The sequence below is a fragment of the Pocillopora damicornis genome, chromosome 1 (assembly GCF_964200805.1).
Source record: "Pocillopora damicornis chromosome 1, jaPocDami1.2, whole genome shotgun sequence".
Taxonomy (NCBI): domain Eukaryota; kingdom Metazoa; phylum Cnidaria; class Anthozoa; order Scleractinia; family Pocilloporidae; genus Pocillopora; species Pocillopora damicornis.
The window spans coordinates 13,427,974-13,455,309 of NC_142670.1; the positions used below are offsets into that span (position 1 = coordinate 13,427,974).

A 27,336-nucleotide genomic window follows, 5' to 3' on the forward strand; every position below is an offset into this window, starting at 1 on the left:
TATTAATTAACATATGAGCGAGTTATTACATCAAAGTTAAAGGAGTACGAAGTAATTAGACCCACCAACTGAAACGTGCAGCATGTCATAGACGAGATGAATAAATAATAATCATTTCCATTATTTTATGCTTACGAACAAATGGCGTAATAGCTTTAGCTGCCAGTCGATAAAAAGAAGTTTGTTCGAGACAACTTTCATTTAGCAGAGCTCAAAAAGAAATAATCATTCTAAACATCAATTATTTTTGAGCTGCTTCCTTACAAAACTTCAACTACAAAAAGTGATTTAATGCCGTGAGGTTTTCCGATTGTATTAAAAAAAACAATGCTCCGCATCTGGTGCAAGTTGCTTTTGTCTATTGGTCCGTCTTTGACAGAAAAATAAAAATCGAGACTGACGCCATGAATATGCGATCACAGATCATGATTTGCATTAAACTCAAACTGGTACCAAAGCGTTTTATGAGGATGCCGCAAACTCAAAACTCTCAAGCGGGGTGAATCAAATTTAAGTGCAACGATAGCTCCTGGGAGCAACCTTTGCATATCTTGGGCATGATGAAGTGGATGATAGATGGAGCTGAATCCCGCAAAATTTTCAAAACCCTTTTAATATGTTGTGTGCTGGGTAAGTACGACGCTAGTTATTCCTGTTTGTTCTGCTGTAGCTACGAAACCTTCGAAACTGACTTTCCAATTTGTGAAATATTTATTTCCAATTTAAACTTAAGAAACTGTAATAACGAAACATACCAAACTCTACAAATCTCCTTTCTAAACTATTTGTTTATCAATAAAGCAAAACTTTGGGATCTTTGTATTATCATTATTATTAGTTTCTCGATATTAATCGCCCTCCGTATAATGCCAAATGATTGAACTGTGTAATGAGCACAACTAGATCCGGCAAAGTGTGCAAATTTTTTTTAATAAGTTGTGCGCCAAGTAAGTACCACAGTTATTTGTGCACTGTTAATTAAAACAAAACAAAACAAAACATACTCCGAAGATGTCCGCATTAAACTCTTAATTCTTAACTAGAGAAGGATCTCTTTTAAATTGGGTTTTGAAACCTTTTAGATTCCGTATAGTGCAAAGTAATCAAAAATTAAATAGCACAGGCGAGACATTCATGCGGTGGTCCTATTATTTGCGTCATGGTTATGTGCACAACAGCTTTGGCAGCCATATTTAGGATAACAGGAACACACTAGCTTAGTTGCTATCGTTTTATGTCACTAAGACAAGGTGTTAATAGGGGAATACGTCTCCTCTTCAGATAGGTGCTGAACGTTCGACGTGCTTAGACGAAAGATTGAACTTAATTATCAGGGTCCACCAAAAATGGTATTGGATTTTAACATTCGATCCGGGGTTTGAAAAAAAATGGTTGAATTGGTTTAATTTTTCCTTTCTCGTAGATAGCTGATTTTCTGAATGAGCTGAGGGGTTAAAGTGACGCGCTCTCACAGAAGATAATTAAAGCAACTCTTAAAATTAAACAATTTTCATATTTTAACATTCGACAATGGAACTCCTTACAGCCACGTGGAGATTTTTTTTTTTTTATTTATTTAAGCTTTATTAAAAGAATTCTGTCTTTGGCTTTTAATAAAGTCCTCTTATTCATAATGTTTAATGGATCACCCCGAAATTATACGAGCATCACGGACGATGAAACTTTGCGGCTCATGTTCCTCATACCAGGGTCATGTACAAAGAATTCCAGCCTTAAGCTTTACTGAGAGCCTTCGGATAACGCGCTATTCAAATATCGCGGTACCCAAACCGTTAGAGCTTTCAAATTATTGTTGAGTTATTAAAACTGCTGACTGCTCGTCAAGTTGGACGCCGTGGACAATTAAAACATATTTCTCTTTTAAATTATTTTTCTTTGTACCCGAAAGCAAACATTATACTTATCTCATTGCTTTTACAAAAAAAAAAAAATTCATTTAAAAAAATGGGTTACGTAGGTTCCACGGTCTGCTGATCCATAGTTTGGTAACACCCATGAATATGCAAAAATCCTCACTAGATTTTGGAGGCCAATCCCACAAGATTCAAATTGTGCAGGAGTTTTATTTGAGCGATCGATAACTAATTAATTTGCTTAACGAAATATCGTCCCTTTCGAATTGTTGCAAGTTAGAGCGAAACATTTTTTTTTATTGTTTTACAGTTTAGTTGCACTCCGAATGGCCCGTTTAAAGATTCTGTCCGAAAGACGTTCTTGAGGGTCTATCGTATCCTTAAAAGTGCTTCCCTCATGTAGCAAGTTTTGTTCAGCCGGTTGGTAAATTGCACAGATGCGGCATTTTATTTAAATTTCTCCGTCTGCTCCCTAAGGAAGAAAATAAAAATCATGGGTCCATGTTAAAGGGCATGTAGCAAACAAATATAATGCATCAGCACCGTCTGGCTCGAAATCTAATAAACTTTTCCATTATTTCAAATGTTATTGTTGAGATAACAATCAGTTTATTTGCTCATTTCTCTTTACAGTCATCCTTCATGTGTTGATGGATTTGCCAAGAACAGGTTGGGCAGTGCTAATTCCAATTTTAACAGTTACGCCCCTGAATTTATGAACGGGGAAAAAAGATACTATCAGACTGATCATGCTAATAATTAGATATAGACTTGCTATTACAATTACGTCGTATTCTGATTTAAAACGTAAGTTGGAAAGAGTCAACGAGTAACAGTGCTACTACCCCGATCTCCCCACTTTCCAAGTTTTAAAACCTAGCCTAATTCTAATTTTGCCTTAGTGAGGTATAGGGTTTTAATGCCTATCGTTTGTTATTGAAATTAATTGTATAAAAAATTTAGGAATTTTTTCATGTTTAGCGTGCGTATATCGAGTTATGGATGCACTTGGGAAGTTTGCAGAGCACGAAAAATGCGTAAGAGTAGCTCGAGGCGCAGCCGAGAGCAACTCTAGCTTCTTAAGTGCTCTCCAAACTTCTCGCGTGCATCCATAACTCGATATATACACAGCTAAAAGCATGAGCAAATTCTTTCATAACAGAGCGACAACAAGGATATGCGCGAAGAAGCATTTTATTGTAATAGAGTGCAAATTTCTCACAACGTACAAATAAAGTAAACAAACGTCCCTGTTGGCTGGTTAAAAACACGCCACATTTTATACCTTGGTTTGAGCGGAAACATTTGATCCAGTTAACCGATAACTGTGAATGAGAAGCTCAAAGTTTACGGGGAAAATGGAGAAAATCAAAGCCAAATGAACTCAAATGTCACGAAAAAATGTTTTAAAAGTCAAAGACCCGAAGTTATCAAGGGTTTTGATTGTTCGAAATAACGTTACGCTGCCGTGCAAAGTGCAAAAAACAACAATGAAAACGGAACTTTTACCTTTAAATGTTGTTAATGACCAATTGGTGATTTTTTGTTCCCAGTGAATGTCTTTCGGCCAAAATTTGCTGCAGCTGGACTTCCGACAAAATTGCGAAACGTGCAACTTGCGAGTTTTTTTTCGGCTTTATTTTGCTGCTTGTTGGATCAGGATCTAAAAGGTCAATGCCGATAGAAAAATTGGGCAGTTCTTAATTGGTTTCATCTATATTTCAAAGAGAGGGAAAACTGCACTGCAAAAAAAATGCTCACGTCATCTTCTTTACGCACGGGCGTGCCGCGTAAATGAAGATTTTGTTCATAGGGGCTCAATAGGACTTCTATAGGGCAAGCACGCGCACTATGTTATAATACTTTCTCGTCTCCATCATCAGCATTATCATATAGTGTCATCATTAGTACACATTTATTCATTAGCATACCTTTGTTTTCTGCTTGTAGGGTGCCAAGCAATCTGTTTCAAAAACTCCTCTTACATATTTTCGAAAAGCGGAAGAGTTTGGGACAAACACGAGTGTGTCTGCACCTCTCAGAAAGGTTATTTAGTCTCCATCGAAACTGAAGAAGAATGGCAGTTTATCAATCATGAGATTCAAAAGCGTGTTACTTCGAACACTAGTGCGTGGCACATTGGTTTAAAGAAGATGGACGGAGTTTGGACTTGGCTGAGTGGAAAACGACTGAATATTTCGAAATGGCGAGATTCTGAGCCAGATTGTACCGAAACGTGGGCGGAAATATCCAAGAGTGGAGGCCTCTTTAATGGTATCTCTGAGTATGATGAAAATGCCTATATTTGCGAGATGCCTGGAGGTAAGATCACATTCTAATCATAAAGTATATTATGTGCTGATACACTGCAGTCTTGCACTTGTGTAATGAAATTTGCTCTTGCTTCTTAGAGATAAAAATATCGTTCACAGAATATGCTTAGCTTACCTAACTTGTACGTGTGAGCGATGAATGAACTTTTAAGCGCGTGTTAGTGGTTGGAAATAATGCCCATGAAAATTTTCAGGACACATGTTTCCAAAAAAAAGTGATCACTCTAGAATTTAACCTTTTTACTTCGCCTGCCGCTGACAAGACAGCGATCGAAATTGTGCTTTTAACAACTTTTGTCGAGCGCGCTGCGATTGGAATAATTTAGCCAACGGAATTTTACCTTGCCACAAGTTACAAGGCGTGTTCACTGAGGTCAGTGAGTGTATGCATGTTGTTTTCAACATAAAAATCGAAGTATTTTTATTTTTAGCGTGTGGGTGGGTGGTGGGGGGTGTGCGTTTGTTTATTTCTTGAACGAGACAGTGATAAATATGTTATTCACTGGGTAAGACTGTGCCCAAGGTCTTGAGCACCGGTACTTAGGACAGAGTGCACAGTTTTTCCCAATACGGACCGACCTAGGCTGGTGAATAACAGTTTATTTTTCATAAAACTCAACGAGATGTTTTCAAAAAGAACCTGATGATTCAGCGCTATGATTCCGGTAAGATCGTCCATAAACTGAACAATTTTTGAGCAAGTAAATGGTAGTTGAAACAGACTGAGTTAATGTTGATTTAAGAGAGGCTTCACCTAATTATTTTCAGTTGTGAAGTAAAAGAGATGATTTTAAAGGCTTCCATACAAACTTTGAAATATTTTTACTTGTATCTGTCACAATCTGACACCTGTCAATTAGAGATCGCGAAAGAAAAAAAGCGCATGCACGCTTTATAACAACAACAACGGTGCTGGTTTGGCACATAAACTTAAGTGGAGAGTTATTGTAAGTAAATTTAAATATTTGTTTTGAATTTGAGATATTTACTCTTTTGTTTGGCGCAATCGTATGTGTAACTCTGCTCTTTCTTCAAAAGGGGAATTTTAATGCAGCTTTTTATTGTTGAATTCCTTTGTTTTCTGTTGTGAAATTTACGGTGCCAGTGTCCAACTTGAGCAGAGTTGCAAAGATTTACCGAAAGCATATTTGAAGTACAGAAGACTTTGTTCACTGTTCTTAAAGGAACAAATTGCTTAAGAGAGTTCAGACATATAATGAATGAATTTCCATTAATAAATTCAATTGTAAACAAATACTTCACTTTTTAACTTTCCGCGTTACTTCTAGTGACGGTTTAGTTTAATTACAAACGGCTTTCAGGCCGTACGTCAACCCATTTAATGACATATTTGGTACCAAAATTCATTTCAAAACCATTTCTTTTTTTTTGCAGGAAAACAAAGCGATTTGAGAGAGAGAAAGAGAAGATTAATAATTTATTAATAGGCTTAATTTGCTTTCAAATGATTTGCTTAAAAATACTGTCCAGCCGGCAAAACGAAATGAATTTACGAAAATTGGCAACAAAGCGGCTCGCTCAAGCGGCACCGTAGATGGGCAGAGATGGGAAAATAGGGACCGCATTGATAACCAATAAGATTACAGGATTCGTTACCATGCCCTCTGAGAAAAACAAATGATAAATAGAGTTTTTTTGAGAAAGATTGTCGGAAAAAAAGCGTTTGAAAAGTGGAAGCGATAACCTGAAAGGTATTGTGGGTAGCTTTCAGGTCACGTTACGACTTGACCTCAGGATTTCAGGGAAATCTAAGAAAATGTTTCTTTAAGGACGAGGCATCATGGGTTTGATGAACCTATTTTATCTGCAAGACTGACTTTAAATTCTAAACTACTGAAAAACAAAAACAAGAACTAGCCAACTCTAATTAATTTATCTTTACTTTTTAAGTCCATATTGATTACCGTTACCCAGATAATCTTTTGAGATTGTCCTGTGCACTTTAAATTTCTGCTCTTTTTTCCGAAAAAATTTCCCGTAACAATTGTATACGGTTAACTGCGTATCTCCGGTTGCACATCTATGATAACTTACACACATTTAATTTCACGTTTTTTGTCTGTTCAGATGGGGGAGAAAGAATAGGGGGCGGGGTGGGGAGGGAGGTGTCAGCTCAACGAGGAATTAATTTATTACTCAAAAACACAACTTCCAAAATTACATGAACTCATAAATAATCTTATGTGAAGTGAAGTTAACTGCTTCAGAAAAGGTCAGAGATTGCGGACACCGTAGTGAAAAAAAGATGTATTCTATTAATTGACACTGATCAAACATAATCTTAAAAGAATAGGAATCAAATAGAGAGGAAGTAAAGTTTCCTATCTCATTTAGTTTTCTCCTTTATTGTGAATGTGATTATTATCTTGTTATGTCATCATAATTATCAGGTTGTTTATCATCTTTATGATAATTATTATTTTTGTTGTCATCTTTATCATTTTGTAGAATGCCCAAATATAACTTTTAACAACTCTTGGTACATAATTTCGGTATATGGAAGGTCCTGGAACTGGAACAGAATCATCTGCCAAAGCCAAGGAGGGGACCTAATTTCCATCGAAACCGAAGAAGAATGGAGTTTCATCAATAACGAGATTCAAAGGCGAAATACTAAAAAAGGCTATAACGACAGCTGGAGTACTGGTTTGAGAAAAAAGGCCGGGAATTGGACCTGGGTGAGTGGAAGACCGCTGACTTTTTGCAAATGGGGAATAGGGGAGCTAAGTGGTGAACACCATGCGGCTTTCATGTACAAGCGGTCCATTAATGGCGAACAGGGCGTGTTTGGTAGTGTTAATCGTACACGTCGACAGAACGCTTATATTTGTGAGATTACCAGTGGTAAGTTATTTGTGTTATTTTTATCAACGTAGAAAAGAGGCCACACCAAAACGTTCTTTGCTGACGCAAATACCAGTTGATATTTTTCGCACTCTATGTCCTCCAAACGAAAAGCCGTGAGCGTAGCTACCGTTAATCCGTTAATCCATTTGATCATAATCTGACAAACGACAACTACGCTCGAGGGATTCTTCCTGCTAACCAATACCCGAAGTATCAGGCCTTTCGCAAAGCCAGTTGGCACCACGGCAAGTAGATCCTTTCCAGAACAAGTGTAGAACTGATTACTTCATTCTGTTTCGATTTTAATGCGCGAGACATACTACATTCCAGAAGACAATTAAGTGCCTCCTCGAAAGCGGAATCGAAACTGACAACTTTCTCATTTACAAAATTTGCCATCTTTCGCATTTTCCCGCAAGAGCAACATGTTCAAATGACACATTTGGCTTGTGATTCAAGCTTGTGGAGCTTAACCACACCAATCAGGAACTCCTGTCGTGGGCGAGCGGGGTTTTTCAAAATAACAATGTCATCGGACAGGCGTAATCTTCACTCTCCTACCCCCCCCCCCCCCGCTTATTATTGACCGTCGACCATCCATATCTTAAGCGCGAAGATCTAGAAAGCTCCCGCGTGTTTTCCAAGGTTCACTTACAAGCATTGGCAGTTACTGCTCTGATTTCTTTTCTTTAACTCTACTTTTTTTTTTAATCTGCTTGCGCCACCTAAGCACTACGGGGCTTTTGATATTTTCAACGATTTGAATTAAGCTTTTTTTCAATTGCAAAAGTTAGGGTTGCACTTTTCCCAGATGCGACCCCTTCCTTGAATAGCAAAAATTGCGAGAGTGTTCCGGCTAAAAAAAAAACCGTTGTTTTACAAAAACAAAATAATAATGCTAGAAGTCTTTTTCCAGCGAGACGATCAAGGTTAAACCAAAAAATTCAAAAAGTAACAGACTCCTGAAAAGGGTCAGTAAATTCATTGGAGACAGTTTAAGATAAAGTAAGAAATGATAACGTCATATTCAGTGGTTTAACAATAAATACATGCGGATATTTTGCGATTTGAGTGGCATTTTCTAAGCGTAAGGGCGAGTTGAAATGACAAAAAGTGGGCAAAATGTGTACTCGTATTATATGTTAAACGAGTAATTCAGGAATGTATTATTGCATTATTATTTTATTCACTAGTATTTTCGAGAAACATGCTATAGCCCTATCAGAGCACCGATCATACAAGACGTGTGCGAAAGACGAATTTAATGCAAAGGAAACATTAAGAGTGTTGTGCATAACCAATACAAAATCTAGTGGATTTAAGAGTTTTGATCGTTGATAACAGGCATTTTGTTACTCCGCTTTCTGTCCATATTTTTGTCTTTACAGTATAATACTAAGCCTTTTTTCCGTATGATGCGGTCTTGATTAACAATTTACTTTAAAGATTCATCAATATCTACGGAACCTCCGTCGCCTTCATCATCACTCGGAATAGTACTTGCAACAACGCCAGCGCCATCGCCGTCGCCGTCACCATTGCCCTCGCCGTCGCAGTCGCCGTCACTATTGCCGTCACCGTCGTCGTCGCCGTCGCCGTCGCCGTCGTCGTCCTCGTTGCCGTCCAAGTCACCATCGCTGTCGCCATCGCCACTTCGGCAGCTGGTATGTTTTCTAAATAGCCATTTACCATTTTTTATGCACGTCGCTTTTCAGGATGTTCTCTGTTTACAAATGTGGCAGACATTGATTTTCATTCCAGATAAAGGAGTATGTTTCAAAATTTGGCGGAATTAATATTACCAGAAGGAATTCCGTACAGGTATGTAGTTTACAACTTAAAAGTTTATAATTTAAAGGCTTTAAGCCACATGAGGTGAAAACGTTGAGGCCTAAAAACTAATTCAGGCGCATGAAAGAGTACTTTAGCCAATAAATGTCGTGGAAATCATTTGGGGCCTCCTGCTAAACTTTTTCCACATTCTTAACATGAATTGTACATATGAGACTGGCTGGTTAATGACCTGGAAAAATTTTATGTAATTGTAGGAGGCAGTAGCTGTGTTTGAAGATTTCACTATAAAAATCAAGAACGTCACAAAAGACAAGGCCGGCACAGTAGAGGTTAAAACACTTAGAATGTCCATCTTGGAGGTGGCAGAGGCCGTCGAAAATTTTGCTCTTAATTATGGCAAGCGACACTTGAGTGGAAAGAGGTCTTTGGAAAGGATCGTTTTCCCAAAAATAGGTGAGTTTGTGGCCTTCAATCCTGTTTAGTTTCGAAGTCTATTCCTCTGTTACTTACTGACTTGCTGACTGACCCACTGAATTGTCTAATTTACTACAGCTAGATGATGTAAGAACTCATTTATAAGCCCAATTTTTAAGAAACGTTACTGTTGAATGTCATAGATACATCTGTTCTTTTAATTTGCTTGATACTTTGATTATTCGCGGTGTAGAAGGAAATTCAACGTATTCTTGAACAGTTAACAACACGAAAGAATCGGAATCCTTCAAATTGTGAAATCCTTCTTCTGGCTCTGTTTATTGAAACTTTTCTTAGATGATAAATTTATGAGTAACACTTTACTATCTAAAATTATCAAATTTTACAAATACTTTCGGGTTGCATCACTTAATACACTGAGCTCAAAATTGGCCTATCGTCTGCGATGCACATAAATGTAAGATTCTTAATCGTACTCATAGAAACTCCCTAATGAACTCTATAGTTCTCCGACGAAACGGTTCGAGGAACCAATTGAGTTTTCACTATTTTAGTCCGTACAGTATTACTCACTTTTTCATCAGTTTTAACCTAAAAAACCTTGTAAAATGGTTGAAATCGTCGAATAGTCGTTAAAGGACAAATAAGGTACAAACAATACAGGTCCATCTAATAAGATTATGAAATGTTTGTGTATACCGCAAAACGGACGTTTGTGTAGATGTGCTATTGTAAATTTCACCGTAACTGCTTTCATTTGTCTTTTTTTTTTCCCGACAGTTTTGGTCATTCAAAAAGCCTATCGCAAGAATGCAAGTGGCTTCCACTTTGAGGGACAACAATGGCGAGCGAGAATCGATATCCCTTCTTCAAATTTTGAGGAAAATGGTTTGTATCAACTATTGTGGTAACTTTACAACTTTTGGTATTACCTTGGTTTCTCCAATAGAAATTTCTGTATTGAAACAAAGCCTCATATGAAGGCGCTTTCTTAGTTTACATAGTCTATCTTCTTTAATCATTCGCCTGCTAAAAATTCACATACCTCAGAGCCTGATAAAACTTTCAATTTTGTGTCTTTTATGTTGTTGTTTGATAACTTTTTTTGCTGATTCTTGGGGGTTTTAAAGGATCAATGGTGGTTGCGTGTGTGTACAAGAATCTGCATGACCTACTCCTGAAAGATCAAGTCATAAGGAGTGAAACAGACCACCAAAGGTGCCGTTATTTTCGTCTTACTCCATGTCGTTTACCCCCAAAAACACATAACACGGAAACACATAAGATCTAAGTTTAACTAAACTGAACTGAGAAACTTTGCAAAAACCCTAACTAGGGTTGGAAGACTCCCTGCTTGTCTCTGACCATTCCACTTCATGAAATATTGGCTTGAATCTACAAAAAATATGTAATATTGTTTCCTTGGTTCTGGTCTATTTTCAAATACAATTTCTTCATAGGTATATCAACTCCAGGATAATGGCCGTAACTATGGACCCCAAGCCAGAAAAATTAGAAGAAAATGTCATCCTAAAGTTCAAAAACCTAAAGGTAACGTGAAAATTAGTTGCTGTGTGTTGTTTTGATTTATTCTGACAAGATAAAACGCATTTTCAGGTCTTGACAGCAGAGAAGCGCTGTATGTTTTGGAGTGGCCTCAGCAAAAGGTAAAAATACTACAATATATTATTGTATAGTATTTATTCCTTCTAAAATTAAATCAATTATGGAGGAGAATGAATGAACTTGCGCGCAGATTAACACTCTCCTAGAAAGCAACATGTTGTTTTTTTTAGAGAGAGGAAGTCTGATTGAAATGTCCTCGCAACCAAGAAAATCTTAGCGCAAAATTGTCAAACATCACCTCTTCCCCAAACAACGAATAATTTTGTGCCCTTTGTTAACTTTACATTTTTTTATGTCTGACAGCTTTTCAGAGGAAGGATGCCATGTAGTTACATCAAAAAGCAACTCAGAAGAAACAGTTTGCAGTTGCAATCATTTGACGCATTTTGCCGTCTTAATGGACTACGCTGGTAGCACAAAGGTAATAAAGTTAGTTTTGTCTCACTCAATAGTTTTATGGGCTAAATGAACTAACTAAATGTTGTCCTTCAATTTTTTTTTTTTTAACACAGCTCACCGAGGAGGACGAAACAATTCTGAAAATTATCACCTACGTGGGACTGAGCCTTTCCATCGTCGGGATACTTTTAACATTAATACTTTATTCTTGCCTCACGTAAGTAATGTACCTGAATAATAGTTAGGTAGATTTTTAACTCCCCTCAACAAGGCTGGTGAGAAAAGAGATCTCAATGCAAGTCTCCATGTAAACAAGAACATGCATGTCGGATAATTCACAAATTCAAGCTTCTTTTCATGCCCCATCACGAATGCTTGAACAACTCATGGTTTCACGGTTTATAAATTGTTTAGGGTTTAGAGATTTTCTTCGTAATATTTCCTTTTTTGTCCTTTCTGGAGTTATTTACTGACTTTTTTTCTTTCCTTTGCTGTCAAGATTTAGATCATCTTTTGGCCATATTTTTCTGTGTCTTTTAATTAAATTTTTTGTTTTGCTGTTCTTGCTGTCTTCAATGAGTTGTTGTTGTTGCTTTTGTCTCATTCATCCTTTTTTTTTTTTACTTTTATTTCACTAGAGATGTTCGTCAACTTCTCTCCCAAATTCGGCTGAGTGTTTCTATGTCCCTTGGAGTTGGACAGATCATCTTCCTCGCCGGAATAAGCGCCACAGAACACAAAGTCAGTGGCCTCTCCTTCTATCCATAGAATGAATTTACTCTTTGCACCGTAGATATCTTGTCGAAAGGAGCAAGTTAAGAAATATACGAAAACTCTTTCTTTCCACAGGCTGCCTGTGTTTCAGTAGCAGCTCTGGTGCAGTATTTCTTGATGGCCGCTTTCTGTTGGATGCTGATCGAGGGAATTTAACCCTACTTCTTCGTTGTGAAAGTTTACAACATTAACACCAAGATGTACATGTATCACGTCACCTCATGGGGTAAGTTGATTATTTTACAACATGCACTGGTAACTGTAACCATGCATTTGGATCGCCAAATCTGGTGTTGTGATTCAGCGAAGTGTTTCGATTTCCTTCTTTTCTTTGTGGGTAGGTCTTCCGATGATCATGGTGGCCATGTCACTTGGCATCGCTGCTGGGAAAGAAGGGTTACAAAGCTATACGAGTGATAAATAGTGAGGAAAAAAATAACGGTGTCTTCTTGCTTTTCTCCTTTTAATTAATTTCATTGCATTCTTCTTTTGTATGTTTGTACATGGTTTAGAATCGGTATCATTTCATTTGCTGAAAATTTGTGTTTCTTTTTTGTCTTTTACTTCTTTGAGTATAGTTGCTGGCTTTCCTCGACTAACAACCTAATCTGGATATTTGTCACCTTTGTGGCTTTCATTGAAATTGTGAGTTTATGATTAGTGTTGGTGATTGGGACTAATATACCTGCACTAATTACTGCCAAAGATTTTTTTCTTTTCTCTTAAATATGGAATTAAGTATTTACCATGCGTCCCCACACAATATTTAACTATTTACTCACAATAAACTTTGGACGTAGCCGTTGTGTTCGGGGATGCTGGTCAATTTTAACCTGGTGATGGCCTTCAATAACGAGGAAAACCTGTCGAGACAATGTCTTCACAGACATAAGATAGCTTAATATGCTCTCCAACTTTTACTACATAGTATGGAAAGAAAAAACTTATCCCACTTCCTTGTTAATGCTTGTCATAGTTTCACATTGATATATCAAGATATGATTCTAGCGCAAAAATAACTCATAAAGCAATATTGCAAAAGGGGAAAGGAGCAGAAAGAGGTGGAGATATTGAATTTATATTATTTAACATGAGGTTCACTCAGCGTAGTTCATTTAGTGTGGACACTTTTGTTCGCGATTTCTTTAGCTCCTTGGTAAAGGATCTAAGCTCATAATCTAGGTCCCCCGGTTGGAAGTTCTATTCCCTGTAGAAGACTCTGTACCCAACCCTTGTTACCAGACTGGTGACGTTTTTTGCGAGAAAGGACCCGCTCTTACCTTGGCGATTCAACTACCATTTCCTAATACCTAATTTATTTATATTGTATTCTTCAGCTCAATATGTTGTTACTCGTACGAGTCATAAAGGAGATGACCAATTTGGTGCAGCCAACAGCGGAAGACAACCATTTTCAGCAAATACGGTAAGATTCCCAACGTAAAACTAAAACAAACTAGTAGAAGAGATTGCTTTTGAGGCATATTCGCCTAACTTCCCCATTCTTTAACACAATATCTAACGATGAAAATTAATTGTCAAAGGAAACTAAAGAAATGTTTTTTTTCAACTCCTAGACTTGGCATCAAAGCATGCGTGGTGATGATTCCCCTGCTGGGTGTCACATGGCTATTTGGTCTACTTTCGCCTGTACATAAAGCTTTCGCTTACATCTTCACCATACTCAACTCTACTCAGGTCAGTGTTCGATGGTAACTCTCAAAAGTCATTCAGTCCCTATTATTATTTTACTTAGGGTCAGGCTAAACGTGAGAGACACCATTACATTGGTCAGTTCATATTTATTAGAATTCTGAGAAAAAAAAGCTGTTAGCTATGCAACAGATTCTTCTCCATTTATGAGATATGCAATTTTCCCTCCTTCTTGGAAACCTTAATAGAAATTTGACTAGTGTATTTGAATGTTGTGAAAAGTAATGAACTTTAAATCATGTTTATGCTGCAGGGTCTCCTGATTTTCGCTTTACACGGTATGCGAGACACTCAGGTAAGAAAAAACATTAGACTGATTCTACACCAACTGCATCTCATCAAGTCTTAGTGTTTCGATAAAATATCCGAGTGCTAAGAACCATATTCCTTGTTGCTCGTCTATCTGCAGATCAGAGAGCGATTTGAAAGAAAGATGAACATCGTTTTTCCATTCCACAATTCCACAAGGAAGAGCCCACACGTCAATCCAAGTGAGGTTGGAAATGTATGGGTAGTTGAATTGCAGTCTTGAGCTGAATTTAAATCGAAATCGCCTTAACTTAAATAACTGGATCCAGCCAGCCGTAAATAACAGTCAATTACTTAGTATAATCAGCTATTAGTCGGTTGCGATCGGTCTGAGTTACAATCTGCAGACAAAAGAAGTCATTCTCTTCATTATTGTTTAAGCACTCAACTACTTGTAATTGTAACCTATCTTCTTTATGATTATAAGTTTATTTTCTAGGCGATCATATATTTGCAGGCAAGATTCATAGAAATAAACCAATCTATAGATTTAAATTTCTAATGGCTTAGTATCTTTATGACTGTCCTTCGAATAAGACCACAGAAATCTAGAATGCCTAGTCATGCCGACATTCATACCAAGGAACTTCTCGAGAATTTTACTAGGTTACGTAGTTATGATGTAACACTACCAATCTAGTTGTGTTGTGAGCTTCCAGAATTTTGAGGAATTATTTGTACATTAGGACTCAGTGCAGCAGTAGTGCTTGTTGTTGTCGGGAGTGACTGACTTTTCCGAAAGCTATACTGAGAGAGAACTACTATGGAAGATTGTGGATTTCAAGGAACTTTGAGGACAACCATGAGATTGTGTGAGGGGTGAGCTAATAAATTGTGGTGGGCTTCAATCACTTTGTTTAGGGATAATTACTCTACCTCCTTTAAGAGTCGTTCCTTGATAAGAATATTACAAGTTGTTCAATAAATTGTTTGGGTTTGTTGATAGATAATGCTCTTTCTGTAGGTTAAATCGTATTATAACAGATAATACTAATAGTCTTAGCAGCTAGCGCTGACATTCAATGTTGTTGCTTAATGAATAAGTAGATGAATATGTAAATATTTGAATAAATAAACAACTAGTTTTGAAAGAATTGAAAAAACCCCTTATGACTGGATCTTTTGTGGATCAGTTATATTTACCCATTTTTTTTCGGATTCCTAAGAAAGGAGTATCGTTTTGAATCGAAAATACATGGATTAATTTGGACTTAAATTCAGGCAATTTTAGCCATAAATGGCATAAACAAAGAGATTATAAACTATTCGGCAGACATCATTAAACAACGATTAAAGAACTTTTACACAGAGTATGCAATTTAGCGATAGAAATTCCGAATATTTCCGTGGGCCTGGTTTTCAAATATCACTACGGCGGAGACGTAGCATTGAAGAAAAATTTCAAGAAGTAAGGGAAGAAGTCGATTTTGTCGATGTGCCAACAGTTAAGGACAGTCAAGATTACGTCATTCCTATTTATAAATAAACATGAATGACGAAGCGTACGATTAAGACGGAAGATGTTTAAAAAAAAAGAATTATTCTGGAGTATATAAGTACATTTCTCTCTACAGCGCTCAAATGCGATAAGTTAAAGCGCTTCAGGCTACGATTGACTAAATACATTGCAGCTAGGATAAGGGAATATTCCGGAATAAATAATCAATTATTTCATGGGCGTGGAGAGATACTAGGAGTTTAGAATGTCTCGCCCAAAAAGCGCATCACTATGACCCAGGAACGTCTCGCACTGAGAGCTTTTGACTCCACCACTCCTTCTAAAATGTTGGAAGTCGAACATTTGGACACAAAAGAGGTGGTCTGACGCTTTTGCAGGAGAGAGTTGTTTTGGAGGCTGAACACTAAGCCGTTAGCATCTGTTAGTTTTCTGATCAGTTAACGATCAACCTGGTGTAAACTCATATCGAACTTATGATCTAAGAAAACCGAGAAGAAATCCTTCGACTCAGAGTTTGCCAATACATGTTAATTAATACACGCGCGAGTTAGTTCATCAAATATCACCGCATACGAATTAAATAGACCCACCAAATGAAACGCTCAGCATGTCATAGGCGAGATGAATAGATAATAATCATTTCTATTTATGCATACGAACTGATGGCATACTAGCTTTAGCTGGCGGTTGATAAAGGAGAAGTTTGTTTAAGACAATTTTATTTAGTAGAGCTCAGAAAGAAATAATCCTTCTTAATATCAATTATTTTTTAGCCGCTTCTCTGCAAAACTTGAACTACAAAAAGTATTTTAATGACGCGAAGCATTCCAATTTTAGTAGAAAAACAATGCTCTACATCAGGTGCAAGTTGCTTTTTGTCCATTGGTCCGTCTATGACAGAAAAAAAAAATGGGGACTAACGCCATGAACATGTGTTCAGAGATCATGATTTGCATTAAACTCTAACTCGTACGAAAGGCCTTTTAAGGGGATGCCGCAAATCTGCAACTCTCAAGCGGTTTGAATCAAATTTAAGTGTAACGATAGCTCTTAAGAGTAACCTTTGCATATCTTGGGCATGATGAGGTGGATGATAAATGGAACTGACTCCGGCAAAATTTTCAAAGCGCTTTCAATACATTGTGTGCTGGGTAAGTACGAAGCTAGTTATTCCTGTTTGTTCTGCTGTAGCTATGACACCGTCGAAATCGACTTGCAATTTTTGAAATATTGATTTGGATTTTTAAACCAACGGAACTGTAATGATGAAACATACCAAACTCTACAGATGTCCTTTCTAAACTATTTGTTAATCATTAAAGCAAAACTTGGGGATCTTTGTATTATCACCATTATCATTATTATAATTTCTATATATTCTTCGCTTTCCATACAATACCAAATAATTGAAAAAAGAATTACCCGGAATGATACATTCGTATAAGTGTAAAGACAGGTATTGACAGCAACCTATAATAGTATCGTGCGCTTGATTAATTGCGAGATGAGTACGACTGAGTCCAATAAAGTCTGCAAATGTTTTTTTAATACTTGCGCGCTAGGTTAGTACCACCTTAATTATATCTCGACTTTCCATTTGCGAAACATTTATATCGATTTTGGAACTTCCTGTAAAACTCAGCCAAACCAATCCGAGAAAAAAATGTCAGGTGGCGGTAATTTGGCGCTCTTAATTAAAAAAAACACACCAGACTCTAAAGATTTCCGCATTAAACTCTTAGTTCATAATTAGAGAAGGATCTCTTATAAATTGGATTCCTGAGGCCCTTCATACGGAGCAAAGTAATCAGAAAGCAAATAGCACAGGCGAGACATTCATGCGGTGGTCATGTTGTTTCCGTCATTGTTGTCTATACAACAGCTTTGGCAGCCATATTTATGATAGCTTAATTGCTATCGTTTTATGCCACTATGACAAGATGTCAAAAGGGAAACACGTCTCCCTTCAGATAGCTGCTGAACGTTCGATGTACTTAGACAAGAGATCGAACTTAACCATCAGGGTGTACTTAAAATGGCATTAAATTAAACAGATGCAAAATTTGACATTCGATCCGGGGATTTGGAAAAAAATGGTTGAATTGGTGTACTTTATCCTTTTTCATCGCAAGTTAAAACACCATTAGTATTCATGAACTTCGATATCTGATTTTCTGAACGAGCTGAGGGGTTAAAGTGACGTGCACTCACAGAAAAATATTTAAAACAACCCTTAAAATTAAACAATTTTTACGTATTAAAATTATAGAATGGAACTCCTTTCAGCCTCATGGAGAACCTTTCTTGATTTAAGCTTAATTAAAAAATTCTGTCTTTGGCTTTTAATAAAGTCCTCTTATTAGTCATTTTTAATGGATCACCTCGAAATTCTAGATCTACGAGCATCACGGGCGATGATGTTACTTTACGCTTCGCGTTCCCCATTCCAGGATCATGTACAATGAATTCCAACCTAAAGGTTTACTGAGAGCCTTCGCGTTATTCAAATATCGCGGAACCCAAACCCTTTTTAGCTTTCAAATTATTGTTCAATTATTGACGCTCATGGTAGGTGACTGCTGAACGCTCGCCAAGTTGGACGTCATGGACAATCAAAACATATTTCTATTTTTAGCTATTTTTCTTTGTACCCGAAAGCAAACTCTATACTTATCTCTTTGCTCTTCTTTTATTAAAAAAATAAAAAAAATTAAAAAATTTAAAAAATTAAAAAATATATATATATATATATATATATATATATATATATATATATATACATATATATGTATATTATATAGGTTCGCGGTCTGTTGATCCATAGTTTAGTAGCACCTAAGAATATGGAAAAAAACCTCTCAAAATTTTGGAGACCAACCCCTCTAGATTCAAATTGTACATAAGTTTTATTTGAGCGGTCAGATTTCTTACCCGGTAACAACTAATTTATTTGCTCAATTTCTCTTCTACAGTCATCCTTCATTTGTTGATGGATTTGCCAGGAACAGGTGAGGCAGTGTAATTCCAGTTCCAAAATTAATGCACCTTAAAATGAATGGGAAAAAAGATAATATCTGACTGATTACGCTGATAATTAGTCATAGACTTCCTGTTAGAATTACATCGGATTGTGATTTAATACGTAAGTTCGTGAGTTAGAGAGCAAAACAAAAAGTCCGCAAAGAATAACAGTGCTACTACCCAGATCTCCCCAATTTCCACCCAGTCTAGCCTAATTGTAATTTTTGCTTCATTGAGGTAGAGGGTTTTGATGCCCATCGTTTGTTTTTAAAATTAATTGTATGAAAATTACTTTCTCATGTCCATCATCAGCATTACTACATGACTGTACAAATATGAAAATCAGATATATGCACTGCGGTTGAAGAAAGGAATATAGAAGCGAACCTCGCAGTTATGAACACGACTTAAGTAGTTTTGAAAATAAGGCTTGAAAAAAAAAATTCAGTTCCCAGTTGGCTTGTTAGCTTAGTTAGTAAAGCGCCGCACTGGTACCGCAGAGATCATAGAATAAAATCCCGTATATAACCGTTCATAGAGGATCGAGGATCGCTTCTATATTCGTATCATTATTATTGTTATCATCGGTATACATTTTTTCATTTATTTATTTATTCCTTTATTTGCTTCCTATAGAGTGCCAAGCAACCTGTTTCAAAAACTCGTCTTACATCTTTTCGAAAAAGGGAAGAGATTGGGATAGAAAAAGGGATATCTGCTCCAGTCAGGGAGGTGTCTTAGTCTCCATAGAAACATAGAAACTGAAGAAGAATGGCAGTTTATCAAGAGTGAGATTCAAAAACGTGGTACTTGGATTTCTGGTGCGCGGCACATTAGCTTAGAGAAGGAAGGCGGGGTTTGGACTTGACTGAGTGGAGAACAACTGAAAATTTCAAAATGGCGAGATTCTCAGGCTGGTAGTAAGGACAAAAGGGCGGAAATATCTAAGAATGGAGGCCTCTTTAATGGTATCTCTACACTTAGTAGAAATGCCTACATTTGCGAGATGCCTGGAGGTAAGATCACATTCCAGCCATAAAGTGTATAATGAGCTGAGACATTACAGTCTGGCACTTGTGTCATGAAAATTGCTCTTGCTTCCTAGAAGTAAAACTATTGTTCACAGAATATACTCAGCTCACCTAACAGGTACGTCTGAGCGATGAATGAATTTTAAAGCGCGTATTAGTGGTTCAACATAATGCCCATGAAAATTTCCGCAAAGCCTTCACGATTCTCAATACAAGTTGTTTGTCGGAGTTTTCTCGAATTAGGGTGGCTAAAACACCAGAAAATCCTTATCGCTGACAGACAGTGAGGTTCAAACTTTCCTAGAAGTAAACCAATATCCTAAAAGAAAAACCGAAAGTTATGTATTCAGTGGCTTTGGTGTTAGCATATCTCTTGCCCGAGAATAAAAATCGACAACTGAAAGATTTGTTACTAGCCGATTTTGGCCGTTTACCCGAAAGACTTTTTCTGTCGGTAAGGATGAAGGAGAATTTTGTAACTTGAAAATTACGACCATTGTTGTTTTTGTAATCACGATTCAACGCATTTTTCCATCTTAGGAGTTAGCGCCAACGCACTCCACGATTGTTATTCGGGCTTTGTCGGCTCATGTATTTTTATTCATAAATGTAGTCGGTTTTTTCTTCTCAGTAAAGGGCTCTTGTGTTTATACGGTAAACGAAATGATCGTGGTTGCTTGTAGATATGGAATTTCTCTTCTCGTATTCAACTTGACATCTCACTCGTTCGCAGCGCTCACTCGTGAGCTATCGAGTTAAACACTCGAAGAGAAATTCTATATCTACGCACGCCCATGTATTATTCTCTATTTAAATGTACGTTTTGAAGTTGTGGGAATTTGCTCGTTTGTTTCGTGCAATCGCTCGTGTAACTCTGGTCTTTCATCAAAAGGGGGAGTTTTAGTGCAGATTTTTTTCGATGAATTCCTTCATTTTCTGTTGTGAAATTTATAGTACCAATGTTAGATTTGAACGGACTTGCAACGACTTACTGAAAGCGTATTTGAAGTATAGGACACTATACTGACTGTTGTTTAAGGAACAAATTGTTTAAGAGAATTCAGATACATAATAAATAAAATTTCCATTAATAATTTCAATTGTAAAGAAATACTTCATGCTTTAACTTTGTGAGTTACTTCCAGTGAAGGTTTAGGTTGATCACAAACGGTTTTTAGGCCGCGTGTCAACCCATTGAATGACTTATTTGCTACCAAAGTTGATTTCAAAACCAATATTTCGGCTGGCGACCAAAGCGATTTGAGGGAGAGAAATTGAGGATTAATAAGTTATTAATCGGCTTGATTTTCTTTAAAATTATTTGCCTAAAAATATTGCCCAGCCGGCAAAACGAAATATAATTATGCAAAGTGGCAACAAAATTAGGAATGTAGTCGGCGGCTCGCGCAAGCGATACCGTGCCCGTGGGCAGAGATAGGAAAATCTGGACCGCATTAATGACTAATAAGATTGCAGGATTCGTTACTGTGCCCACTGAGAAAAACAAAAAAATTATACAGTTCTTTCGAGAAAGGCTGTCGGGAAAAAGCGTGTCGGAAGTGCAAGCGATAACCCCGAAAGGTATTGCGGGTACCTTTTAGGTCATGGCTAGACTTGACCTCAGGATTTCAGGGAAAGCAAGGAAAATGTCAATTTAAGGACGAGGCATCACAGGTTTGATGAACCTATTTTACTTAAAAGACTCACTTTAAATTCTAAACTGCATGAAAACGAAAAAAAGAACGAGCTACCCCTAATTAATTCATCTTTACTTTTTATTTGGTTTTTTCATCTTTCTATTTTATTTTGATTACCGTTACTCAGATAATCTTTTGAGATTGTCGCGTAGATTAAAATGTTTTCCTCTTTTTTCCGACAAAATCCCCAGTAACAACTGTGTACGGTTAGCTGCGTATCTCCAATTGCATATTTATGAGAACTTATATTCAAATTTAAATTACGTTTTTTCGAGTCTATTCAGGTGGAGGAGGAAGAATAGGGGGCTGGGAAGGGGGAGGGGTCAGCTCAACGAGAAACCAATTGATATTCAAAAACTCAACTACCAAAATTACATGAACTCACAGATAATCTTAGCTGCTGTGAAATTAACTAATTCAGAATTAATTCAAAATTAACTAATTCATGTTAGAAAAATGGGAATCAAATAGAGAATAAGTCACGTTTTCTGTCTCATTTATTTTCCTCCTTTGTTGTGAATGTTATTATATAATATTTTTATGTTATCGTCATTATTACAGTTATCACTTTGTTTATGATAATTATTATTTTTGTTGTCATCTTTATCATTTTGTAGAATGCCCAAATATAACTTTTAACAACTCTTGGTACATAATTTCGGTATCTGGATGGAACTGGAACTGGAACAGATTCAGCTGTAAAAGCCAAGGAGGGGACCTAATTTCCATCGAAACCGAAGAAGAATGGAATTTCATCAATAACGAGATTCAAAGGCAAAATACTACGAACTATGACAAAATATGGAGTATTGGTTTAACACAAAAGGCCGGGAATTGGACCTGGGTGAATGGAAGACCGCTGACCATTTGCAAATGGGGACAAAGGGAGCCAAGTGGTCAACACGACGCAGCTTCCATGCGGTTCAGTAATGGTGAATGGGGCGTGTTTAGTAGTGTTAGTCGTACACGTTGGGGAGACCTGCACGCGTATATTTGTGAGATTTCCAAGGGTAAGTTGTTTGTTTGGTTTTTTTGATATTATTTTGAGTAAACTAAAAGGCATCAGAAGCGCCTAGGCGTAATAAAAACATACTTTGCGAACGTTTGTGATACTCACGACAGAATTTATCGAAACCCTCTGACAGCCAAGATCAAGTTTACCCTTACATTTTTCAATGAAATATGTTTGAAACAGTCTCAGAGAACGTTTTCATGACAAACATGTCTAGTTTTAAACCTTGAAAGTAGAGGAAAGGTACAGATGGTTTTGTTACTATCAGTATTGCGAGTAACAACAGTTATAAAACTTTCAGTTATCAGTTATTTTCAAAAAGTTAATTTATCGATTGAACAAAATGATGGTGAATATCAACTGCAAAGAATCATCAGTCCAATTGCTTTGTTAGAAAATAACGCGTAATGATGTGAACTGCGTTATCTTTTGTGAAGAGCTAGTAACTCATGTCGGTTAAGATACATGCCAATTATTGTTTAAAAAAAATTATAAGACTCGCAGACTTAATTGTTCTTCGCATAAGGAATCAGTTTTATGTTCATTGCATTCTATTTTAACATCCGATCGTTTGAACTGTAAAGTTGTTAAAGCTAATTTCAATCTAATGCAAAATGTGCAGTGAACATAATAAACTGACCATCCTGCATCGAATTCGAATATGGCGGAGATTTCGATCGATCTAGCAACCACTGCTCTATAGCGAGGTTAATATGGGTTACCTCAGTTCTCACATGTCACGAGAGGGCGTAGATACATTTTCTTGTTTAAAAGTAGCCAATACTGAGTTGGAATTTAATTGATGTTCTGCTCACCGAAAATATAAACATAAACATGTGTAGCATGCAAGAGTTATTATTTTGGCTGGGAGGGTTGAGATGGGACACTTTGTGTTCCTAACGCTTTCAGTTTTGTAACAGAAAAAGAGCATAACTTTTAAGGTAACGAAAATATCGCATTACTTCACCTTAAGAGGAGACAAAAAACTTATTTATCTAAACTCACACAGGTACTGTCTAAAAAACCGCCAAGCAAGAGCAAAATGCATCGATACCACGCTTAACGTTGTCTCCTTCGCAACTGTTGTTTGGTCTCTTCACACAACGCCCCCTATTCTCCGTAAGAGAGAGAGAGAGAGAGAGAGAGAGAGAGAGAGAGAGAGAGAGAGATAGAGAGAGCGTTAGCGAAGGAATCTGATTGGTGTAATACAATTTAAGCACGTGAAAAATTGCAGTTCAGCGATCGGAAATATTTGAGCGTTGTTTTCATGTACGTGACGGAAGCAAGTTGTTTGGCATGTGCATTGTGAAAAAAGGAACGGATAAAACACCTTTAAATTTAAAAATGATGCAACAGGTTAAATGCAAACCTTTCATAGCCCGAAAATCTCAACCTCAATCGACGAGGCTCATACGAGAGCCACAAACCATAACACTTATCAAATGAGTCCAAAATTTCTGGTTAGTTTCATTTCTTTTGCACGGCCCCCTTGATTCCATAACATTATTTACAAGAAAACAATACTCAAACGCTGTGATTGGTGCTATATATCCAAATGCTATAATGTAATTAGTGCGAGATACACACCCTGATGCGGGAATCTGATTGGTGTGGGATACATACAAAAAAAGTGACAACCCTATCGTTGCGAAATACATACCCTTATGCGACGATCTGACTAGTACGAGCAACATATACTCATTATTTCCGGTGAAGGCGCAAAGCAGCGCTTAACTTGAACAATTTGTTTACTTTTTGGATTGATTAATTCCTCTGCTTTGCATTTGTGATATTCTTTCAGCAGATCCAGCTCCTGGACAAAACTCTTCGCAGGACTCTTACCAAGAGCACTTTGGACCACCTTGGACACAACAAAATGGTAAGAAGAGTTGGTCTCTTTAATAATGTGAAATATATCTCAAGGACAACAAATGACCCGTTCCCCGTTCTCAGAAAAGCAAAGCCACAACAAAATGATCACAAGGGGGGGCAAGCCGACAGACCAGCGGGTGCTCAGTGCAACGGTTAGCCTGCAGGCGTCTTATTAAGGCGAGCTAACATTATAAGCTCGCGATCATTTATCCGATCGGCCATGTTTGATTTGGAGTTGGGCGAGAAGACGCTTTCCCAAAGGAGAATGTTGAAAAGTAAAAAACATCCTCTGGTTAGTTGCGCGTCACTGCATTTCCGGAAATGAGCAGGTAACCAATCAAAATTAATTAAATTAAAAACTGGAATTACTGTTTTCCGACTAAAAAAAACACACATAGACCCAATGAGTGAAACGATGCTGTTTTTTCAGCCAGGGAAGAAATAGCTTCGACAAAACCTCCTCCTCGATCACAAATGTGAACTGATATTTGCTGCACTCTATATTTTTCAAACGACAATCCGTGATTATAGCTGCCGTTAATTGACGACTTTTCTTCTGTTTGATCGTAAACTATACTTTGAAGCATAAACAACAGCACCCGAAGGTTTACACGCCATAATTTGTTTGATGCAAATCGGCACACTCTGGTGAAACGTTGTGGCCACTATTTTCATCCAAAAAAAAAAAAAAAAAAAAAAGAGCGTCCTAAACGTCCTCTGCTGACGCAAATACGAGTTGATATTTTTCGCAATCTATGTCCTCCAAACGACAAGCCGTGAGCGTAGCACCATCAATCCATTTGATCATAAACAATAAGTTAACGAAGCAGACAAACGACAACTATGCTCGAAGGTTTCTTTCATGCAAACCAATACCTGAAGTATCAGGCTTTTCCCAAAGCAAGTTGACAATACGGCTAATAGATCCTTTCCAGAACCAGTGTAGAAAGTGCTTCTTTTTGTTCCGATTTTAATGCGCGAGACATATTAAATTCAGAAAGACACTTTAGTGCTTCCTCGAAAGCGGAATCAAAAGCCTACAACTTTATCAATTACAGAGTTTGCCATCTTTCGCATATTCTGGCTAGAGCAAAATGTCCAAATGACGCATTTGGCTTGTGATTCACAGCTGGAGCTTAACTACACTAAACGTGATCTCGATCCCCCTACCCCTACCCCTCTGATTATTGACCGTAGCCATCCATATCTTAGGCGTGAAGATCTAGAAAGTTCCCGCGTGTTTTCCAAGGTTCACTTACAAGCATTGACAGTAACCGCTATGATTTCTTTTGTTTGACTTGACTCTTTTTTTTTAATTTGCCTGCCCCACCCAAGCATTGCGGTGTTTTTGATTCTTTCGACGATTAGAAATTAGGCTTTTTTCAATTGTAAAATCGGCGTGGTGCTTTCCCCAAATTTTCCTGAATGTGTTCCGGTGAGAAAAAAAGGGAAAAAAACCGTTGTGACACGAAAACTAAATAATAATGCTAGAAGGCTTTTTCCAGCAAGACGATCAAGGTTAAACCGAAAAATCCAAAAATGGTTGATAAATTTATAGGAAACAGCTCAAGGTAAAATAAGAAATTAATATTCAATGGTTTAAGAATTAATACGCGCGGATCTTTTGCGACTTGCGTGGCATTTTCCGAGTCCAGTAGGGGCGAGCTGAAATGACAAAAACTGGGCAAAATGTGTACTCGTATTATATGTTAAACCAGTTATTGAGGGATGTATTATTGCATTATTATTTCATTCACTAGTATTTTCGAAAACATCTTACATCCCTATCTGAGCATCGATCATACCAGACGTGTGCGAAAGACGAATATAATGCAAAGCAAACAATGAGAGTGTTCTTTATAACCAATCGAGTGGATTTAAGAGTTTTGATCGTTAATAGCGGCCATTTTGTTACTCCGCTTTCCGTCCGCATTTTTGCCCTTACAACGTAATGTTGGAGATTCTCTAGTCTACTTTTCGAAAAATATCCCAAAGCTTTATTTAAGCATCTATCACCGAAGGCGTGTGCGAACGACAGAAATAGTAGAAAGGAAACAATAATAGTGTTCTGTTTAACAAACAAAACATCGAGTGCATTTAAGATTTTCCATCACTCAGAGCGGCAATTTTGTTATTCTGCTTTCCGTCCGCATTTTTGCCCTCACAGTGTAATACTAAGGCAATTTTATCTTATGATATGGTCTTGATATTTCTTTTTCTTTAAAGATTCATCAATATCTACATCACCCTCGCCATCGCCCTCGCCATCGTCATCACCATCGCCATCGCCATCGCCGTCGCAGCTGGTATTTTTTCTAAATAGTCATTTACTGTTTTTATGCATGTCACTTTTCAGGATCTTCTCTGTGACAAACATTTTTTTTAATTCTAGGCAAAGGAGTATGTTTCAAAATTACTCGGAATAAATATTACCAGAAAGAGTTCCATACAGGTATCCAATGTTCATAACTTACATAACTTTTTAACTTTTATATATAAACGATAAAAAGTGATTATTACATACATAGCGAGATTTACGCGCCAAAAAGCATCGAGATAAAAATAGTCTCTTCGCGCTAGAGAAGCCAGCTGATTGTTCTTACGATTTTTTTCACCAATGAAAAACGACGTATCGACGCTCTCAATGGCTGTATCATTATTTTCACTGGTAAACAAAACCGTGTCGCTCGCTCGCTGTTCCTCTTGATTGACAAATAGCACATTCTAAGAGCTTAGGCGCATTTTTCTGTAGAAAGATGGCTTCATATGAGGCTAACCATTTTCAGAGCCTAGATTGGTCAGTAGAAGAGTTCAGAGACGGACAGGAAAATGAAAACACCAAAAAAAAGACCAAACACGATGTTGCTCTGTTCCACTAATTTCTTGTTTTGAAAGGCTAGACGAAACAAATGGACCAACTGACTCCTCAAGAGTCTTGGGTTTTCACTTCTGTATTTCACATTGTGAACTTCCGTAGAACTATTTCGACATATTTTCAGAATGTCTTACTTTATTCCAACTAGTTCTGCTTTTTAACGGCATTTTTGCTTGATAATTTAGATTTAAAGTATTTTACAAGAAGCCATTTAAGTACAGCTCTCGAACTGTGAAGCGGCTTG

At 37.2% G+C, this 27,336-nt stretch overlaps 3 protein-coding genes and 1 long non-coding RNA gene across 4 annotated transcripts; all 4 read left to right on the plus strand.

Moving 5' to 3' along the window:
- Positions 1-246: 246 nt before the first annotated feature.
- Positions 247-10,864, plus strand: LOC149052129 (uncharacterized). Its single transcript, XM_089180278.1, has 10 exons — positions 247-630; positions 2,508-2,543; positions 3,825-4,196; positions 6,677-7,072; positions 8,522-8,739; positions 8,837-8,896; positions 9,124-9,322; positions 10,085-10,192; positions 10,435-10,522; positions 10,765-10,864. The coding sequence occupies exons 1-10, from the start codon at positions 558-560 to the stop codon at positions 10,862-10,864; spliced, it is 1,650 nt and encodes a 549-aa protein (XP_089036404.1). The 5' UTR covers positions 247-557.
- An 893-nt stretch (positions 10,865-11,757) lies between these two features.
- Positions 11,758-13,529, plus strand: LOC149052130 (uncharacterized). Its single transcript, XR_016181507.1, has 3 exons — positions 11,758-12,070; positions 12,179-12,329; positions 12,445-13,529. It is a non-coding gene; the product is annotated as an uncharacterized LOC149052130 (long non-coding RNA).
- Positions 13,530-13,685: 156 nt separating this feature from the next.
- On the plus strand, positions 13,686-14,624 carry LOC149052131 (adhesion G protein-coupled receptor D1-like). Its single transcript, XM_089187129.1, has 3 exons — positions 13,686-13,801; positions 14,070-14,111; positions 14,226-14,624. The coding sequence occupies exons 1-3, from the start codon at positions 13,706-13,708 to the stop codon at positions 14,346-14,348; spliced, it is 261 nt and encodes an 86-aa protein (XP_089043255.1). The 5' UTR covers positions 13,686-13,705; the 3' UTR covers positions 14,349-14,624.
- A 4,617-nt stretch (positions 14,625-19,241) lies between these two features.
- On the plus strand, positions 19,242-26,603 carry LOC149052132 (C-type lectin domain family 4 member C-like). Its single transcript, XM_089180286.1, has 5 exons — positions 19,242-19,621; positions 21,951-22,343; positions 24,150-24,224; positions 26,444-26,523; positions 26,574-26,603. The coding sequence occupies exons 1-5, from the start codon at positions 19,612-19,614 to the stop codon at positions 26,601-26,603; spliced, it is 588 nt and encodes a 195-aa protein (XP_089036412.1). The 5' UTR covers positions 19,242-19,611.
- The last annotated feature ends 733 nt before the right edge of the window (positions 26,604-27,336 follow it).

Excerpts from the sequence above, each read along its gene's own strand:
- LOC149052129 (XM_089180278.1), top strand. The coding sequence starts at position 558 with ATGATGAAGTGGATGATAGATGGAGCTGAATCCCGCAAAATTTTCAAA. Across the intron at positions 10,193-10,434 it reads TTCAAATTTTGAGGAAAATG|GATCAATGGTGGTTGCGTGT; the intron begins GTTTGTATCAAC and ends GGGGTTTTAAAG. Across the intron at positions 10,523-10,764 it reads AGTGAAACAGACCACCAAAG|GTATATCAACTCCAGGATAA; the intron begins GTGCCGTTATTT and ends ATTTCTTCATAG.
- LOC149052131 (XM_089187129.1), top strand. The coding sequence starts at position 13,706 with ATGATTCCCCTGCTGGGTGTCACATGGCTATTTGGTCTACTTTCGCCT. Across the intron at positions 13,802-14,069 it reads CCATACTCAACTCTACTCAG|GGTCTCCTGATTTTCGCTTT; the intron begins GTCAGTGTTCGA and ends TTTATGCTGCAG. Across the intron at positions 14,112-14,225 it reads ACGGTATGCGAGACACTCAG|ATCAGAGAGCGATTTGAAAG; the intron begins GTAAGAAAAAAC and ends GTCTATCTGCAG.
- LOC149052132 (XM_089180286.1), top strand. Across the intron at positions 22,344-24,149 it reads TATTTGTGAGATTTCCAAGG|ATCCAGCTCCTGGACAAAAC; the intron begins GTAAGTTGTTTG and ends TTCTTTCAGCAG. Across the intron at positions 24,225-26,443 it reads ACCTTGGACACAACAAAATG|ATTCATCAATATCTACATCA; the intron begins GTAAGAAGAGTT and ends TTTTCTTTAAAG.